The 18,397-nt window shown below is 43.5% G+C and overlaps 1 protein-coding gene across 1 annotated transcript; it reads left to right on the top strand.

The window, feature by feature from the left end:
* Positions 1–1,045: 1,045 nt before the first annotated feature.
* LOC127237210 (CD209 antigen-like protein C) lies at positions 1,046–7,077 on the top strand. Its single transcript, XM_051205322.1, has 6 exons — positions 1,046–1,156; positions 2,083–2,172; positions 2,828–2,914; positions 3,509–3,660; positions 4,432–4,541; positions 6,868–7,077. The coding sequence occupies exons 2-6, from the start codon at positions 2,112–2,114 to the stop codon at positions 7,016–7,018; spliced, it is 561 nt and encodes a 186-aa protein (XP_051061279.1). The 5' UTR covers positions 1,046–1,156; positions 2,083–2,111; the 3' UTR covers positions 7,019–7,077.
* Positions 7,078–18,397: the final 11,320 nt, after the last annotated feature.

Genomic DNA, 18,397 nt, shown 5'->3' with positions numbered 1-18,397 from the left:
GTCTGAGGTCTCTTAGACTGCTCAGTCCTTCTGGCTGAGACCCATATTCAGGGGGTAGGCCCCATTTTTTAGCTCCACTAATTAACAGCTGTGCGACCTTGAGCCAACTATATGACCATTCGGTGCTTCAAAGGAACCTAATTATAAAATGGCAGTCGCAGATCTACGGATGAGCACATAAATCACTTGGAAAAGTGTCTGGCTATACCATTCATCAACTATGATTCAACCACATCCTAGTTTTATTTCTGTTGCTGGGATAAAATGCTCTGAAAAAAAGAGAAAAAGAAAAGAAAAAGCAACTTGGAGAAAGCATATATTTTCTCTCACAGTTCCAGGTTGCTAATGTAGAGAAGTCAAGTCGCAGTATCGAAAGCTTGAGACAGCCAGTCACATTACAATCAAGAGCAGAAAGACGTGACTCCACATTTGCCTGCACTCAGCTGCATCTTCCACACTTACACAGTGCTTGACCCTCACCCCAACCCCTGTCTAGGGTTGGCACAGGCTGGAATAGGTCTTCCCATGTAAGTTAACTTAAGCCAGTATAAACAATCCCTTGGCGAGACTCTCTTTCAGAGGATTCTAGATTGTGTTAAGTTCACAGTTAAAGCTAATCATTACAAATCCCCTCTCCCAAGTCAGCAGCAATGGATTGGATGTGATGACATCCTCACATCAAGACAGCAAATCATGGGATCAGAGAGGACCATGTTTCCAGGAACAGTAGAATTGCTGCTTGCCCTTCCATTCCAGGAATGATAAGTTACATGGAATGGTGTGTCAGGGGCTCATCCACCTCCCTTTAGCATCTTCTGTCTCACAGTTCCTTGTTTCACTTCCTGACTCAGAATAGATTCAAGAAGTGAACAAAAGTGGGTGGTAAATAGATGCCTTTATCGCCAACAGTCTCCAGCACAGGAGGACAGTAGTGAAACATGGATGAGTCTGAGGAAGAGATGGGGCAGCCGCTGGACCCCCAGGATTCTGAGGACTTGGAGAGGGGTTTCAGTGGGGTCACCTTGAGTCTCATTTTGCTAAAGATGTGACTGACACTCTGTCCACTCAGATGACAAACACCTCATAACCAGCGGCACCAGATACTCCATCAAAGCCTTCAGATTCCAACCACCCTATGTTCTCAGGAGGGCTACAGGTAAAAGGGGTGGGGGAAAGACAGGTAGGAGCTGGGGGAATGGATGTATGGATCTCATAGACTGAGGGAGGAGGAGGAGGCTGCAGATTGGACCTCTGGGTACTGCGGAGGTGGAGACTGAGGACTGAACTCCTGGTTGCTGCAGGGTGGAGGTTGAGGACCACAAGCAAGTCTTAGGGAGAGGAGCACTGGGGTGCTGAGGAGTTGGAGGCTGAAACTGGACCTCTCAGTCCAATAGAAGTGGGAGCTGATAACTGGATCCTGGATGCTGAGGATGTGGGTCTTGAGGGCTGGACTCCTGGGTCCTGTGGAAGTAAGAACTAGACCCCTTGGTTCTACTAAGCAGAGACTGTGTATTCTGCAAGTGAAAGCTGGGTTCTTAGAGTCCTGGGCCCTTGGCCAGCTGGGAGACTGAACTCCTGGGTTCAAGGGAGACAGAGGGCCCTGAAATGTTCAAAGATTGAAATCTGGGCTCTTAAGTCCTGAGGTGGTTGGGTCTGGAGGGACTGAACTATATTCTGGAGAAGTCCTCCTGGGTCCTGGAAAGATAGAAATACAAGGCTCCTGACTCCTGGGTCCTGGATCCTGGGTCCTGGTGATGAGAGTGGCTGAAGTTCTGGTCATGAAGAAGGACATACTGGGATGTTCCTTAGAGATAGAGGAGATGAATGTAAGTTCTGGGATTCTAGAGAGATGACACAGGTTTTGGAATCTTGAGTCCTAGGAACAAGAAAAATGAGGTCTGGACTATTAAATTATGGAATGGTTGAGTCAGAAAAAAGTCTTGGATCCTAGGTAAGTAAAGGTTGGACCACAATGGATCCAGGGAGAACAAAGCTGTGCATCTGGGAAGAGGGTGCTGATGTTTATGGGTCTAGTGTTTTGGGGACACTGTCGTGATGAAGCTTCCACTCTCTCTCCTGCAGAGCACCTGTGCCATGGCCATGTCCCCTTCATGCTGCAGCTGTTCTGCCTCGCACTTTCTTCTGTTCTCCTTCTGGCTGTCCTTGTCAAAGGTCAGGCAGGTCTGAGGGGTGGGGGCTCCCTGGTAAGACCTTCCAGCTGGGTGGGAAGTCCATGAGAGAGATAGGCTAGAGGCTAGGTACTTCCAGTAATTTCTCAGAGCCCTTCTCACCCCTGGCATAGAGGAGGGTCCTGGATCCACTTACCCTGGCCAATCAGTTTCCTCTGAATATCAGATTTCTTCATCCTCAAGAATTATTAAACCATCAGCTAGACAGATAGCTTACCATATAAAGCATTTTCAAATAAGCATGAGGTCCTGAGTTTCAATCCCAGAATACATGTGGATCAGGACTTGGTAGTCATGTTTCTGTAACCCTAGCTATGTTGAGATGGGCAGCAGAAACAGGAGAACCCTTGAAGCTTGCAGGCTAGCTAATCTGGTATACACAGTGGTGGATAAGAGAACCTGTATCAAACAAAGTGGGAGGTAGGGACAGATACCCAGAGTTGTCTACCCTGACTCCTCAGGTGTGTGACAGCATGCCCACAGTCACAAGATGCATGCACATGCACACCCATGTGCAATTTTTAAAAAGAGGTATTAAATGAGATACTTTGTTTAAAAGAAAAAAGTCCCTAGGTGGTGATTGCAGGCCATGACTATAATACGTGTTCAATAATTTCAGATTCCTTTTCTTGTCATAGTCTCCAGTATTGCCAACTCCTGGGGACAAGATCAAGCAAAAAAGGAGAAGATATACCAGAAAATGAGCCAGCTGAAGCCTCAAATAAGTGAGTGACTGGATGTAGGAGGTCCCAGGGGCTCAGAGGGTCTCCATGTTACATGGCTTGGCTTCCACCACCACCCCTTGCTGAGCTTCCACTTCTCATTGACTTGGTAACTTTACATAAAGGAGGCAATGAGCGGGGGATGTGGCTCAGCAGTTAAAACCACTTGCCATTAAACCTGATGTCCTAGGTTTAGTTCCTGGGAGTCCCAAAGTGGAAGAGGAGAACCTGCTCCCTCAATTTGTCATCTGACCTCTACATACATATCATTGCATGGGCATAACTACACCCATTCTCTCATAAATTAGTTAATTTACTGACTGGTTAGTGGAAATTAGGCCCAATGAACTATGCACTTGGTTGAAACCCTGTTAGCCAGTCTCCAAAGGTCTGTTCTGAACTCTACATTCATCCTTTCCCCAGGCTTGAGGAGATGCCAGGACTTTCAGGTTCTCTTGGGCTGAGGTATACACTCACGCAATAAAGAGGGTTGCTTCCCAGCTGTGTCTCAGGAACTCCTACAGGGCTTGAAGGCTGGGCAGGCACAAGAACATGGAAAGCCAAGTGCATCTCCACCTAACCAACCTCCCCCAACAGGCCGCCTGTGCCGCCACTGCCCCTGGGACTGGACATTCTTCCAAGGAAACTGTTACTTCTTCTCCATGTTCCAACAGAACTGGCATGACTCTGTCACCGCCTGCAGGGAAATGGGAGCCCAACTAGTCATCATCAAAAGTGAAGATGAGCAGGTACATCTGGTGGGATCCAGTTCTGGTACATACATCTGACCACAAGTATCTGAGGAGACACCGTTTTGTAGTTTAGATTATGAATGAGTACTGCTTGTTCCCCTTGGGAAAGGAGAGTATAAATAAAAAGGTCCCAAGAACCATGTTTCACACACACACACACACACACACACACACACACACACACACACCACCATCACCACCACCATCACATTCACCGCCATCACCATCATTACCATCACTGCCATCACCACCACTACCATCAACAGCATCTGAATATGGGTGGGTGCTTTAGGCAACACCATGTAGGTGGTTTCTATTGGTACACTGGGAAGCACTGAATGTCTTCCTGCATTGAAATTTAAAAGAAAGCCAGATGTCTACCATTTGCCAATTCCCCTGTCATAAATGTTGCCATCCTGACTGAATTCAAGTTACCAATGGGACTCAATGGACAGCTCAAAAGAAGTCGCATGCATGATCAGAAATGAAGAACTGGTACAATCTGGCTTTAGCACTTATATCCAGTGATGAGTTGATCCATCTGAGCATGCTCAGAACTCCTCATAAGGCAATTTAGCATGGGTCATGAGAGGCATTTCAGAACAAAGAGGATACAGATGTGGGAGCCAGGAGACCTTGTGGTGATAGCCTGGAAAGGGGAGTCTCAGACTGCAAGCAGAACTTCCTGCTAAGAGTTGGGGCAGGAGAACAACAGGTAGAATAAAGGTACATAGCCTCTCCCTGACTGCTTCCCTGCCCCCCCCCCAGAGCTTCCTGCAGCAGACTTCGAAAGAGAAAGGCTATGCCTGGATGGGGCTGTCAGACCTGAAGCACGAAGGTGTGTGGCACTGGGTGGATGGTTCACATCTGCTGTTCAGGTAAATCTGGGAGAAAAGGGACATCCAGTAGCTTCTGGTAGTTTGTTACTTACTTCTGTTGCTGTGATAGAGAGAAAGGATTTACCTGGTTCACAGATCCAGGGGACATGTTGCATCATGGTGGGGATGGCATGGCAGCAGGAGCTGGAGTTGGCTGGTCACATGGCAATGGCAGTCAGGAAGCTGAGAGTAAACAAGTGGGCCAGGCTATAAGAGCTTGAGGCCCATGCCAGTGATCTGCTTCTCCCAGTGCCTAAGGGTCCCACAACCTTCTCAGACAGAGCCAACTGGGGACTGGGTGTACAAACACTGAGCCTGTGAGAGACATTGCATACCCCAACCACAGCGGCATCCGCAAATGATGCCTAGAGTTCTCCTTTGGATGTCTCCATACCCTAGCCCTCTAGGATAAAAGACATTTACTTGTGAAGGAAGGGGCCCTTCATAACATATGCTTATAAGATGCCAGGTTCTTGGAAATCTACCAGAAGGTATGGAGAAGGGGTTTGTAGCCTGCACAAGTCATTGAAATGAAGTTCATTAATGGAAAATCTATGGGATGATGTGTTCTTGTTGTTATAACTAAATACCTGACAAAATCAATATAAGAAATGATTAATTTGCCTCTCAATTTGAGGGTACAGTCTACCATAATGGTGAAGGCATGCTGGCAGGAGCTTGAGAAAACTGGTTCTATGGCTTCCGTAACCAGGAAGCAGAGGAAGATGTGGATGCTGGTTAAAAGCAAACAAGCAAAGCAAAACCAACCCCTAACTACTTTCTCCATTGTGTGTGCACACATGTGGGGCAGGCACATATGCACATGTGTGGGGAGAGGTTGAAGGCAAGAACTTTTATTTTGGTGCTGTATACCAGCTTAGGACTGGCCAGTGTGGAGTGTCCATGAGTTCTGGGATGTAGATGCTGTTCATGGCACTATGGTCTTTGACCCTGGATAGGATATAGAGGCCAAAAGTACAAATTCTTGGGATGGAGATGGTTAAGTCTGTGGAATATGAGTTGGTTGGTTATATTTGAAGAGGAAACCTTCAGTAAAACTGCCCCCTTTAATCATGGAAGCTCACAAGGATCATGGACCAATGTCAAAGGCACCTCATTGATCCCAGAACAGGTCACATCTGTAATGCATGCAGGGCAGATGTGAAAGCAATCCATTTCACTGATAGAAACATGTTTGAGAGGTCAGGTGGTGGATGAGTTGATAAATTGCTTGCTAGTTTCATTTCTGTTGCTATGATAAAATACACTGACCTACAAGCAAGTTAGACGAGAAAATGGATTAGTTCATCCTTTATTATTTTGGGTTCCAATCTGTCATCGTGGGGAAGTTGAGGCAGCTAGTGACACCACACCCACATTTAAGAGGAAAAAGAAATGAACATGCATGTGTTCATTCACCTGCTGGTTTTCCCACTCTTACACAGTTCAGGGCCCCCAGCCAAGGTAGTGGTGCTGCTCATGGTGGACTGGGTCTTCCCATACCTCTTACCATAATTAAGAAAGCCCTCCACAGATGCTCCCACAGGCCAACCCAACATAGACTGTCCCTGAGACTCTTTGCAGGCAACTCTAAGTTATGTGAAGTTGACACTGAAAACTGGCCATCACATGGTGCATGCATGAGGACCTGACTTCTATCCTCTGAACCACATAGAAAGCCAAGTGTTTTGGCATGTGCTTGTCATCTCGGCCCTGGGAAGGCAGAAACAGTGGATTCCTGATGCTCATTAAACAGTCTAGCTGAATTAGTAGAGTCTATGTCATTGAGAGACCTGCCTCAAAAATCAAGGCGGAGAGCAACTAAAGATGTCTGGGGTAAACCTCTGGCCTCTGCATGTACAATTAATGTGTAATGCTACCACACACACACACACACACACACACACACACACACACACACACACGGGAGAGAGAGGTGGAAGGGAGAAACATGGTGGGGGGGAAGGGGAGGTGGGACTAATTCTCATACTTTGATGGGCATTGGCCAAGGAAATTTATGAAAAACAAAAGCATTTAATTGGGGTTCATGGTTCCAAGGGAGTTAGAGACCATGACCATCAGGTCAGAAAGCATGGCAGCAGGAAAGCAGGCATGGTGCTGGAGAACTAGCTAAGAGTCCACGTCTTGGTCCATGAGCACAAGACAGAGAGAGGTAAGTAGGAATGTTATGGGCTTTTGAAACCGCAAGGCCCACCCTCATTCATGATGGTCCCTGCTCCAACAAGGCCACACACCCTAGTCCCACCTACTGGAGACCAAGCCAGTGTGAGCCACTCTCATCAAACCACTACACTTGGTTTTGCAGTTTCATGAAATATTGGAACAAAGGGGAGCCCAACAATGAAGGGGAAGAAGACTGCGCAGAATTTAGAGATGATGGCTGGAATGACGTCCCGTGCACAGTTAAGAAATACTGGATCTGCAAGAAGACTGCTATGACCTGCACCAGAAAATGATGTCTCATCTGTCTTTAACACCTGTTGCCAAAATGACCCTGCAGGGTGACTGAACTTAATCCACAGTGTATGCCAGTTCCTTCTTCTGTGAACATGAAGATCTTAACTACAGCTGCTTCCTCGTTTGCTCTGTGTGTGTGTGTGTGTGTGTGTGTGTGTGTGCGCGCGCGCGCGCGTGCGTGCACACATATGCACAAGCACACCAATGGTCAATCTCAGGTGTCTTCACTGACATCCATCTTGCATATTTGAGACAGAGTCTCTCATTTTTACCTTGTTGGTACTCACCACCTTGGCTAGGCTAGCTGGCCAGCACACTCTAGAAATCCTATCTCTGCTTTTTTCAGAGCTTGCATTGGAAACACATGGCAACATTCTAAGCCTTTTAAAATGGAGGGGGGCAGGTGATTCACAGATTTGATGATTCACAGTAATGGTGAGTACTGTGTAGCAGGAGGGATCCTGGAAATAGGGTACAAATGAACTGCTAGGTGTGTGGGGGGGGTCTTTCAGAGGACTTATGGCAGAAACTGGAGTGGGGCATAAGAGGGGTGAGCTGGTCCCACTAGGCATCAGGTGCCTCTCGGACTCAGTCACGTCCTCGTAGCTTCCAGACAAGGGTGAGAGACAAGAAGGGACCAGGTCCCAGAATTCCCTTCTGGCATTTCTGGCCTCCATCAAGGACATCCTGGAAACTGCTGCACTGGAGGACCCTGCCCCAACTGGCCAGTTTTTATCTCCTTATCAGAACAAAATTAAAACTGTACCCATTAAACAATAGCTCACACAGCCCCCTGGAAATCTACATCCCCTTTCCTATCTCTGTACAAGTCACCACTTTTGGGTCCTCCTGCAAACAAAATTCTGCAACGCCTTTCTTTCCGCAACTAGTCTGTTTTACTTGGCACAATATCCCTAAGGCCCACAGTGTAGAGTCTATCACAACTTTTTCATATTCACTCCCAAATAACATTCCACTGTTTGTGTGATGGTTAAGCCTGATTGTAAACCAACAATCTCCAGTCAACTAAGAGACAGGTCTATGAGCACAATCATGAGGGTGCTTTTGAAAGAAAGAAGGTTTTGATCAGTTTGGGAGTGGAGGGTTACAGACATGCTCTCTGTGCTGGTCAAGTTCCAGCAATAATGGACTAACATGGAATTGTAAACTGAATAAACCCTTTCTCCTCTAAAGGGTTTTTGTTGGAGTAGTTTATCACAGCAACAGGAAACTTAATTAAGTCCCAGCATCTCTCGCTGAACCTGGAGCTTGTTACGTAGGCGGTATAGGCTGCGTAAGGCCGGACCAAGTGCAGCAGCCATTCTCCTGTCCCTGCCTTCCCAGGTCTGGGATCACGAGCATGCTCTACTATAGCACCAATAATAAAACCCAGCACAGATATTGGGGTAAAAGCTGAAGATCAGAGAAGCAAAGCAGCCAGCCACCAATTCTTACCCCTACCAAAGCTGGGGCAATCTTGTGCTCACCGTAACTGGAAACTAAATGCTGAAGGTAAATACTGAATACACGAATGAGACCCTGAGCTCTTGTCTTATGTATCTCTAGTGCTGGGATTAAAGGCATATACCAGCACCATCCAGCTTCTATAGCTAACAAGTGTGGCTGCTAGGATAAAAGGCTTGTGCCACCACTGCCTGGCCTCTATGGCTGTGACTAGCTTTGCACTCTGATCTTCAGGCAAGCTTTGTTAGATCATAAACAGTGTATCACTACAAACTACCATGCCTGGTCTTTTACATGAGCTCTGAGGAGTGAACTTGGCTCCTTGTGCTCCCATGGCAAGCACTTTACCAGCTAAGCAGTATCCCCAGCCGGAGGACATGGGTCTCTACAGAATTCATCATGTGTAAGCATTTTCTCCCATCTGTGAGTTTCTCTTTATTCCTCTTCCTTATTTCAAGGAGAATTCTGGTAACTTTTTTGAAATATGAACAAAGCTCTCTATGGTTTCTGTGAGTGTTTGTGTGGAGGGGCGTGATTCATGTGTGTGTACCTGTGTGTGTGCGGGTGCACACATCCAGCACATGCATGTGGAGACCAGTGTCCCCCCTCTACCATGGCCTGCTTTATTCCTTGGAAACAGAGTCTCCTCTGAGTGAATGGAGAAGACCTCCTTTTCAGCGAGGCTGGCAGACAGAGATGTCCTCAATCCTCCTGTCCCCACTCCCACCCCAGCTCTGATATCAGATGGTCACACCCAATCTCCTACTTAGCATTAGCTGTCAGTGGGCTACAAAAAGAGAAGGAGGAAGTAAAGTAGAGAAGGGAATGAGAGAGTCTGGGAAGAGCTGCTGGCAAGGATAGGAGTGTGGATATGATCTAAATACATTGTATATGTGTAAGAAATTACTGAAGAACAGATGGAAGGCTGGCTCTTTGCTCAGGATGTATGTACACGGAGAAACACAGCATCTCACCTCAGTCAGTGCACCAAGCTTTGCCTCCTTGGTGATAAGTCACTTAGGGGGCTGGACTCCCAATAGGAGGGCAGGACAAGAATGGCTGTGGGGGGGAGGGGTTGCAGCAAGATGGCTTGGGTTTGGGGGGAGATGTAAAGCACTTGCCTTGGATGCCTGAACACCTGGATTTGATTCTCGGAACTCACATAAAGATGGAAAGTGAGAATCAAGTCCTTTGAGGGCACGCTGTAGCCCTTGACACACTGACAACAGTACTAGTAGTGGTGACACTAAGAATGGTGGTTGACCCCAGGTGGGTCTGTTCTCTGACTCTTATCAACCCCAGGTAATAAAAGAAACAATTCCACCCAAGTCTAGACCAGTGAACCAAGAGTTTATTAGGATTACTTATGAGAGTATGAGAGGCTCAAGGGCAGCTTGACATATTTTTTTCATTTAAATTAGCATACTAGGTTCTAGAAATTTCCTATGGCTGTGTCCAGCCTGCCTTCAGGTGCCCTGCTCTTCAGAGTGGACCAGACCATCTGGAGTCTACCAGCGTCCTGGTCCCACCTCCAAACATGGAAGGAGCCCACCTTCCTGTGCCCTGCTCAGAGTCTCCTGAGGACTGGGGACTGCATTCAAGGGAGCTCGCCCTGGCAACTGGCCTGTCCAGAGACTGCCAGAGTTCTGGTCCCACCTCCACCCAAGGGAGGATTCCCGCCACCGCCCACTAGAAGAGAGTCATTGGAGTATTGGACCTGCTTGTACCAACTGGAAGAGAACCTTGATCCTGTACCTACCAGGAGATGGGGAGACCCTACCGGTACACACTGGAAGACGGAATGGGTAGATGCCAGTCAACAACAGAAAGTTCACCACCAGAGTCTAGGGACCAGCAAGACCTGAACCTTTCTACACAGATGAAGAAGAGAACAACCCTAAAAACAACTTTATGATGATTATAGAGACCCTCAAAGAGGTAATGAGAAAATCCCTTAAGTAAATGGAAGAAAAAACAAAAAAAAATCAAGAAATGGAGGAAAAAACAAACCAAAAAGTTGCAAGAAACAATTCAAACAGTGCAAAGTTTGAAAGCTGACACAGAGACAAAAAAAATAGTCTCAGGGAATGCTGGAAATAGAAAACAAAAAAGCTAGGCAAATTATCAGGAACTACAGATGCAATAGAATACAAGAGATGGAAGAGAGAATCTCAGGCATTGAAGATACACTAGCAGAAATAGATTCATCAACCAAAGAAATCATAAGTCCAACAAATCCCTGACACAAATATCCAGGAAATATAGGACCATGAAAAGGCCAAAATTAAGAATAGTAGGTATAGAAGAAGGTAAAATAACCCAACTCAAAGGTGCAGAAAATATATTCAACAAAATCATAGAAGAAAACTTTCCCAACCTAAAGAAAGACAAGCCAATGAAAGTACAAGAAGCAAACAGAACACGAAATAGAGTGGACCACAAAAAAGTCCCCTTGCCACATAATAATAATAATCAAAACATCAAACATACAAAATAAAGAAAAAAATACTAAGAGCAGCAAAGGAAAAAGGCCAAGTAACATATAAAAGCAAACCTATCACAATTACACCTGACTTCTCCATGGAAACTCTAAAGGCCAGAAGGTCCTGGATACATGTTCTACCAACACTAAGAGATCACGGATGCCAGCCCAGACTACTATACCTAGCAAAGCTTTCAATCACTGTAGATAGAGAAACCAAATATTCCATGACAAAACCAAATTTAAACAATATATATCCACTAAACCAACCCTACAGAAAGTTCTGGAAGGAAAATTCCAACCCAAGGAAGTCAACTACACCCACAAAAACATAGGCAATAGATACTCCCACTTTGCCAAATGTCAAAATAAATATGGGAGAGGGGGGAATCCACACACAATACTACCACCAACAAATCCAAAACAAACAAGAATTAACAATCAATGGTCATTAATATCCCTCAATAATTAATGGTCTTAGCTGGGTGTTGGTGGTACACACCTTTAATTCCAGCACTCAGGAGACAGAGGCAGATATATCTCTGTGATTTTGAGGCCTGCCTGGTCTACAGACCTAGATCCAGGACAGGCTCCAAAGCAATACAGAGAAACCCTGTCCAAAAAAAAAAAAACAGAATACACACACACAAACACACGCGCGCGCATGCGATATTAACTAGCCTATAAAAAAAATACAGGCTAACAGATTGGATACAAAGACAGAATCCATCCTTCTGCTGCATACAAGAAACACACCTCAACTTCAAAGACAGATGTTACCTGAGAGTTAAGGGTTGGGAAAAGATTTTCCAATCAAATGGACCCAAGAAATAATCGGATGTAGCAATCCTAATATCTAACAAATTAGACCTTAAACTAAAATCAATCAAAAGAGATGAAGAAGGTCATTTCCTATTTATCACAAGAGAAATCAATCAAGATGAGGTCTCAATTCTGAACATATATGCCCCAAATATAAGACGCCCACATTCATAAAAGAAACATTACTAAAACTCAAATCTCTCATAAAACCTCACACACTTTCAACACCCCACTCTCAATACTAGACAGGACCACCAGATAGAAACTTAACAAAGAAATAAAAGAACTAACAGAAGTTATGACCCAATAGGGTTTAACAAACATTCATAGAACATGCCATCCAAACACAAAAGAACATACTTTATTCTCAGCACCACATGGAACCTTCTCTAAAATCGACCACATACTCGGCAATATAGCAAACCTCAATAGGTACAAAAAAAATTGGAATAACCCGCTTATCATATCAGACCAGGGTGCTTTAAAGTTAGAATTCAACAACAACACAAATTGCAGAAACCTTGCACATTCATGGATATTGAATAATGTGCAATTGCACCATTCCTGGGTAACGGAAGAAATAAAGAAAGAAATTAAAGACTTTCTAGAATTCAATGAGAACAAAGACACAACATACCCAACTTATGGGACACTTAGAAAGCAGTGCTATGAGGAAAGTTCATCGCACGAAGTGCCCACATAAAGAAACCAGAGAATAGCCACACTAGAGAATTAACAGCACAACTGAAAGCTGAGGAACAAAAAGAATCAAACTCACCCAGAGGAATAAACACCCAGGAATTAATCATTTTGAGGGCTGAAATCAATAAAGTAGAAACTATGAAAACAATACAAACAACATAACAAAGAGTCGGTTCTTCAAGAAAATCAACAAGATAGACAAACCTTTATAAAACTAACCAAAAGTCAGAAAGAGAATATGCAAATTAACAAAATCAGAAATAAAAAAAGGGACATAACAATGGACACTGAGAAAAGCTAGAGAGTCTTCAGGTCATAGTTGGAAAACCTGTACTCCACAGTATTCAAAAATTTTAAGGAAATGGACAATTTTCTGGATAGATATTACTTACAAAAATTAAACCAAGAACAGATAAGCAACTTAAATTGACATATAACCCCATATGAAATAGAAGTAGTCATCAAAAGCCTCCCAACCAAAAAAAACAAAAAAACAAAAAAAAAAACAAAAAAAAAAAAAAAAAAAAAAAAAAACTTCAGCTGGTTTCAGTGCAGAATTCTACCAGAAATTAAAGAAGAGCTAAGACCAATACTCCTCAAATTGTTCCACACAATAGAAGCAGAAGGGTCATTACCAAACTCTTTTTACGAGGCCACAATAACCTTGTTGCCCACGCCACACAAAGACACAACTAAGAAAGAGAACTACAGACCAATATCCCTCTTGAACATTGATTCAAAAATACTCAATAAAATACTGGCAAATCCAATCCAAGAACACATCAGAGAAATCATTCACCATGACCAAGTAGGCTTAGTCCCAGGGATGCAGGGATGGTTCAACATATGAAAATCCATCAATGTAATCTACCATATAAACAAATTAAAAAAGAAAAACTAAATGATAATCTCACTTGATGCTGAAAAAGCCTTTGAAAAATCCAAGACCCCTTCATGATAGAGGTCTTCGACAGCAGGGATAACAGGAACATACCTGAACATAGTAAAAGCAACATACAGCTAACCAACAGCCATCATCAAACTAAATGGAGAGAAACTCAATGCAATTCCTCTAAAATCAGAAACAAGACAAGGCTGCCCACTATCTCCATATCTCTTCAATCTTTTCAATACTGTACTGAAGTACTAGCCAGAGCAATAAGACAACAAAAGGAGATCAAGGGGATACAAATTGGAAAGAAAGAAGTCAAACTGTCACTATTTGCAGATGATATGATAGTTTACATAACTGATTCAAAAAAACTCTAACAGGGAACACCTACAGCTGATAAACACCTTCATCAAAGTAACAGGATACAAGATTAACTCAAAAAATGAAACAAACAAACAAAAAAAAAAACCAAAACAGTAGCCCTACTATATACAGACGATAAAGGGGCTAAGAATGAAATCAGAAAAAAAAATCACCCTTTACAATAGCCACAAACAACATAAAAATATCTTGGGGTAATGCTAACCAAACAAGTGAAAGACATATATAATAAGAACTTTGAGTCTTTCAGGAAAGAAATTAAAGAAGATACCAGAAAATGGGAAGATCTCCTATGATTTTGGATAGGTAGGATCAACATAGTAAAATTGGCAATCTTGCCAAAAACAATCTACAGATTCAATGTAATGCACATCAAAATCCCAGCATAATTCTTCCCTGACCTTGAAAGGACAATGTTCAACCTTATATTGAAAAACAAAAGACCCAGAATGGCCAAAAACAACCCTGTACAATAAAGGAACTTCCAGAGGCAACACCATCCCAGACTTCAAGCTCTATTATAGAGCTATAGTCCTGAGTATGGCTTGGTATTGGCACAAAAATAGACAGGTAGTCCAATGGAATTGAATTAAAAACCCTGATGTTAACCCACACATCTACAAACACCTGATTTTTGACAAAGAAGCTAAAATTATACAATGGAAAAAAGCATCTTCAATAAATGGTACTGGCATAACTGGATAGGAATGTGTAGAAGATTGCAGATAGATCCATATTTATCACTATATGCAAAATAAGGTCAAATGGATCAAAGACCTCAACATAAATCCAGCCACACTGAACCTCTTAGAAGAGAAACTGGGAAGTACCCTTGAACTTGGTACAGGAGACCATTTCCTGAACATAACACCAATAGCACAGACACTGAGATCAACAATTAATAAATGGGACCTCCTAAAATTGAAAAGCTTCTATAAGGCAAAGGACACAATCAACAAGACAAAACGGCAGCCCACAGAATTGGAAAAGATCTTCACCAACCCTACATCTGACAGAGAGCTGATCTCCAAAATATACAAAGAACTCAAGAAGCTAGTCACCAAAACACCAAATAATCCAATTAATAAGTGGAATACAGAACTAAATAGGGAATTCTCAACAGAGCAATCCAAAATGGCTGACAGACATTAAGAAAGTACTCAACATCTTTAGCCATCAGGGAAATGTAAATCAAAACAACTCTGAGACACCATCTTACTCCTGTCAGAATTGCTAAAATCAAAACACCAAAGACAGTTTATGCTGGAGAGGATGTGGAGAAAGGGCTATATTCTTCCACTGCTGGTGGGAGTGCAAACTCATACAGCCACTTTGGAAATCAGTATGGCAGTTCCTGAGGAAAATGGGAATCAGACTACCTCAAGATCCAGTAATTCTACTCTTAGGCATATACCCAAAAGATGCACATTCATACAACAAGGACATCTGTTCAACTATGTTCATAGCAGCATTATTTGTAATAGCCAGAATTTGGAAGCAACCTAAATGCCTCTCAACTGAAGAATGGATGGAGAAAATATGGTACATTTACATAATGGAGTACTATTCAGAAGAAAAAAAAAATGGAATCTTGAAATTTGCAGGCAAATTGGATGGAACTTGAAGAAACCATCCTGAGTGAGGTAACCCAGTCACAAAAAGACGAACATGGTATGTACACATTCATATATGGATTTTAGACATAGAGCAAAGGATTACCAGCCTACAATCTACACCACCAGAACAGCTAGGAAAGAAGGAGGGCCCTAAGAGAGACATACATGGTCCCCTGGAGAAGCAGAAAGGGACAAGATCTCCCAAACAAACTGGGAGCATGGAGGGAGGGGAGAGGGAGTTAGGAGGAAGAGTAGGGGAGAGGTGGGCATGATGGAGCAGGAAGATTGAGTCACAGAAAAAAATAGAGGAGAGCAAGAAAAGAGATACCATAATAGAGGGAGAAATGTGGCACTAGGGAAATGTCCAGAGATCTGCAAGGATGACCCCAACTAATACTCTAAGCAATACTGGAGAGGCTGCCTTAAAATGGTATTGATGACTACCTTATGTGCCATCCTAGAGCCTTCATGCAGAAGCTGATGGAAACAGACACCCACAGGTAAACACTGGGCTGAACTCCTGGAATCTAGTTACAGAGAGGGAGGAGTGATAAGCAAAGGGGTCAAGACCAGGCTGGAGAAACCCATGGAATCAGCTGACCTGAACAAGGAGGAGCTCATGCACCTCAGTCTGATAGCTGGGAAACCAGCATAGGATTGACCCAGACCCCCTGAATGTGGATGTTAGTTAGCAGGACTAGGCAGTCTATGGGACCTCTGGTAGTGGATCAGTATTTATCCCTTTTATACTAATGGACTTTGGGAGCCCATTCCAAATGGAGGGATACTCTCTCAACCTAGACACATGGAGGAGGTCCTAGCCCCTGCCCCAAATGATATGACAGACTTAGAAGATTCCCCATGGAAGGCATCACCCTCCCTGGAGAGCAGAAAGGGAAGGGGATGGGGATTGATGGGGGGACAAGGGAGGAAGGGAGGGTGCAGGAACTGGGATTGACATGTAAAACAAGCTTGTTTCAGATTTAAATTAAAAAAATATTAAATTAAGAAAGAAAGAAAGAAAGAAGAAAGGAAGGAAGGAAGGAAGGAAGGAAGGAAGGAAGGAAGGAAGAAAGAAAGAAAGAAAGAAAGAAAGAAAGAAAGAAAGAAAGAAATTTCCCAACAGAGTATTCTCTACTAGACTTCCCTTTCCAGGGAAGCTGATACTCTCTTCTGACCTCTGTGAAATGCGCACTTAGTGGTAATGAAGGAAGGGCTCTTCAATAGCATTTGTCCAGCTCCACTTAGTGCTCCAAGAAGAATCTTACTAACTTAAACACACCTAAGACACAGGCATTCCACACCCACCAGCATCCTTAAATGTCTTACAGGTCATGGCCTCAGGTTACATTTTGCACATTTTAAACAGAAACAGTGTGGGAGCCAAAGCCACATGGCCTGCAGCCATCTTTGCTAGGTTGGAGAGGGTGGATACCATGTGACTTCCCTATCTTTGGGCATGAAGAAGACAGATGTCATATGATTTCATCACTATCATGACTAAAGGTGACCATGTGGAGTGGACCTACAAGGAGGCAACAATAGGTCTATAAGTTATTTTGGATTAGGATGGATTTTTTGTATGATAATTTCGGTCCTGTCCTGAAAACAAGGTTTGTAAAAGATGGGATTTTAAAACAATGCTTGTTTAATAATGTATTAAAGCTGTACCTCCATGCCTTTATATGCAAGAATATACCTTGCTCTGGTAGCTAAACTTTGTAATTAAAGAGTCACCCAGGTGATAATGGTTTTAAAGACAGGAAGGGATCATGGGGAACAGCTAAGTTTTGCAAATGTATGGTAGGTCTCAGTTCCTAAAGCGAGGCCAGTTGCAATGGTGGACCTTAGCAGTTTTGAAAATGCCAGTGCCATGAGAGTCACAAGAAACACCAGTCACAGTGACATTGAGCAGATTGAGATCTGGAAGGCAGGGTATGTATGCTGCTGAAGGTGAGGCCAAAGAGGTGATCCAAGCCCCTCAAGAAAACACAAAGTATTATGAATGAACTATATTGAGATTTCCATTGTTTGCAATGTTGGAGCTTGGTTTTACCTTATACAGATTGTGGTTATACCCTGTTTAATCTCTATTGAAGTGGAAAAAAAGGTGAGGGAACTTTATTTTTTATATAGCAGGAATATACAGTTGAAAGATTTTAAAAATTTTTATTGGTAGTAGTATTTTTGTTTTTATTATTATGTTTTTATTTTATTTTAACTAAAATTTTTATTATTTTTCTTATTTTACAATCAATCAGTTCCCTCCTTCCCTCCTTCCCATGCCCCCTGTCACTCCTACCATCCCATTCCTCACCCCACACTACACAGGGAAAATGATACCTTCCAGGAGAGATCAACAAGATCTGTCATTTTGAGTAGGGACTAGGCCCTCCCTCCTGCCTCTAGGCTAAGGGAGTATCCCTCCATGGGGAATGTACTCCCAAAGTCCTTTCATGTACCAGGGATACATCCTGGTTTCACTGTCAGGGGTCCATTAGACTGCCCAGGCCTTCTAACTGAGACCCATGTTCAGGGGGTCTGAGTCAGTCCAATGCTGGTTTCCCAGCTATCAATCTGGGGGTCCTTTGTTCGGGTCAGCTGTCTCTGTGGGTTTCTCTAACCTGGTCTTGCCCCCATTTTATTATCACTCCTCCCTCTCTGCAACTGGATTACAGGAGTTTGGCCCAGTGTTTAGCTGTGGGGGGTCTGTTTCTGTTTCCATCAGCTACTGGATGAGGGCTCTAGGATGGCAGATAAGTTAGTCATCAATCTCATTACCAGGGAAGGGCATTTAAGGTAGCCTTTCCACTGTTGCTCAGATTGTTAGTTGGGGTCATTTTTGTAGGTCTATGGACATTTCTATAGAGTCATTTTTCTCTTCAAACCTATAATGGCTCCCTCTATTATGGTATCTCTTTTTTGTTGTTGTTTTGTTTTGTTTTTTTGTTTTTTTTTCCACTCATGTCTATTCATCCCTTGACTCAATTTTCCTAGTCCCACATGCTCTCCTCTCCTC

This window comes from Phodopus roborovskii, unplaced genomic scaffold, assembly GCF_943737965.1.
Source record: "Phodopus roborovskii unplaced genomic scaffold, PHOROB, whole genome shotgun sequence".
Taxonomy (NCBI): Eukaryota; Metazoa; Chordata; class Mammalia; order Rodentia; family Cricetidae; genus Phodopus; species Phodopus roborovskii.
The sequence above is the reverse complement of the archived record's forward strand: the minus strand, read 5'-3'. Positions and strand labels throughout refer to the sequence as shown.

Bases quoted from the DNA above. Each gene is read 5' to 3' on its own strand.
- LOC127237210 (XM_051205322.1), top strand. From the start codon at position 2,112: ATGCTGCAGCTGTTCTGCCTCGCACTTTCTTCTGTTCTCCTTCTGGCT. The intron at 2,173-2,827 runs GTCAGGCAGGTC...TTCTTGTCATAG, and splicing joins TCTGGCTGTCCTTGTCAAAG to TCTCCAGTATTGCCAACTCC. The intron at 2,915-3,508 runs GTGAGTGACTGG...CTCCCCCAACAG, and splicing joins CCAGCTGAAGCCTCAAATAA to GCCGCCTGTGCCGCCACTGC.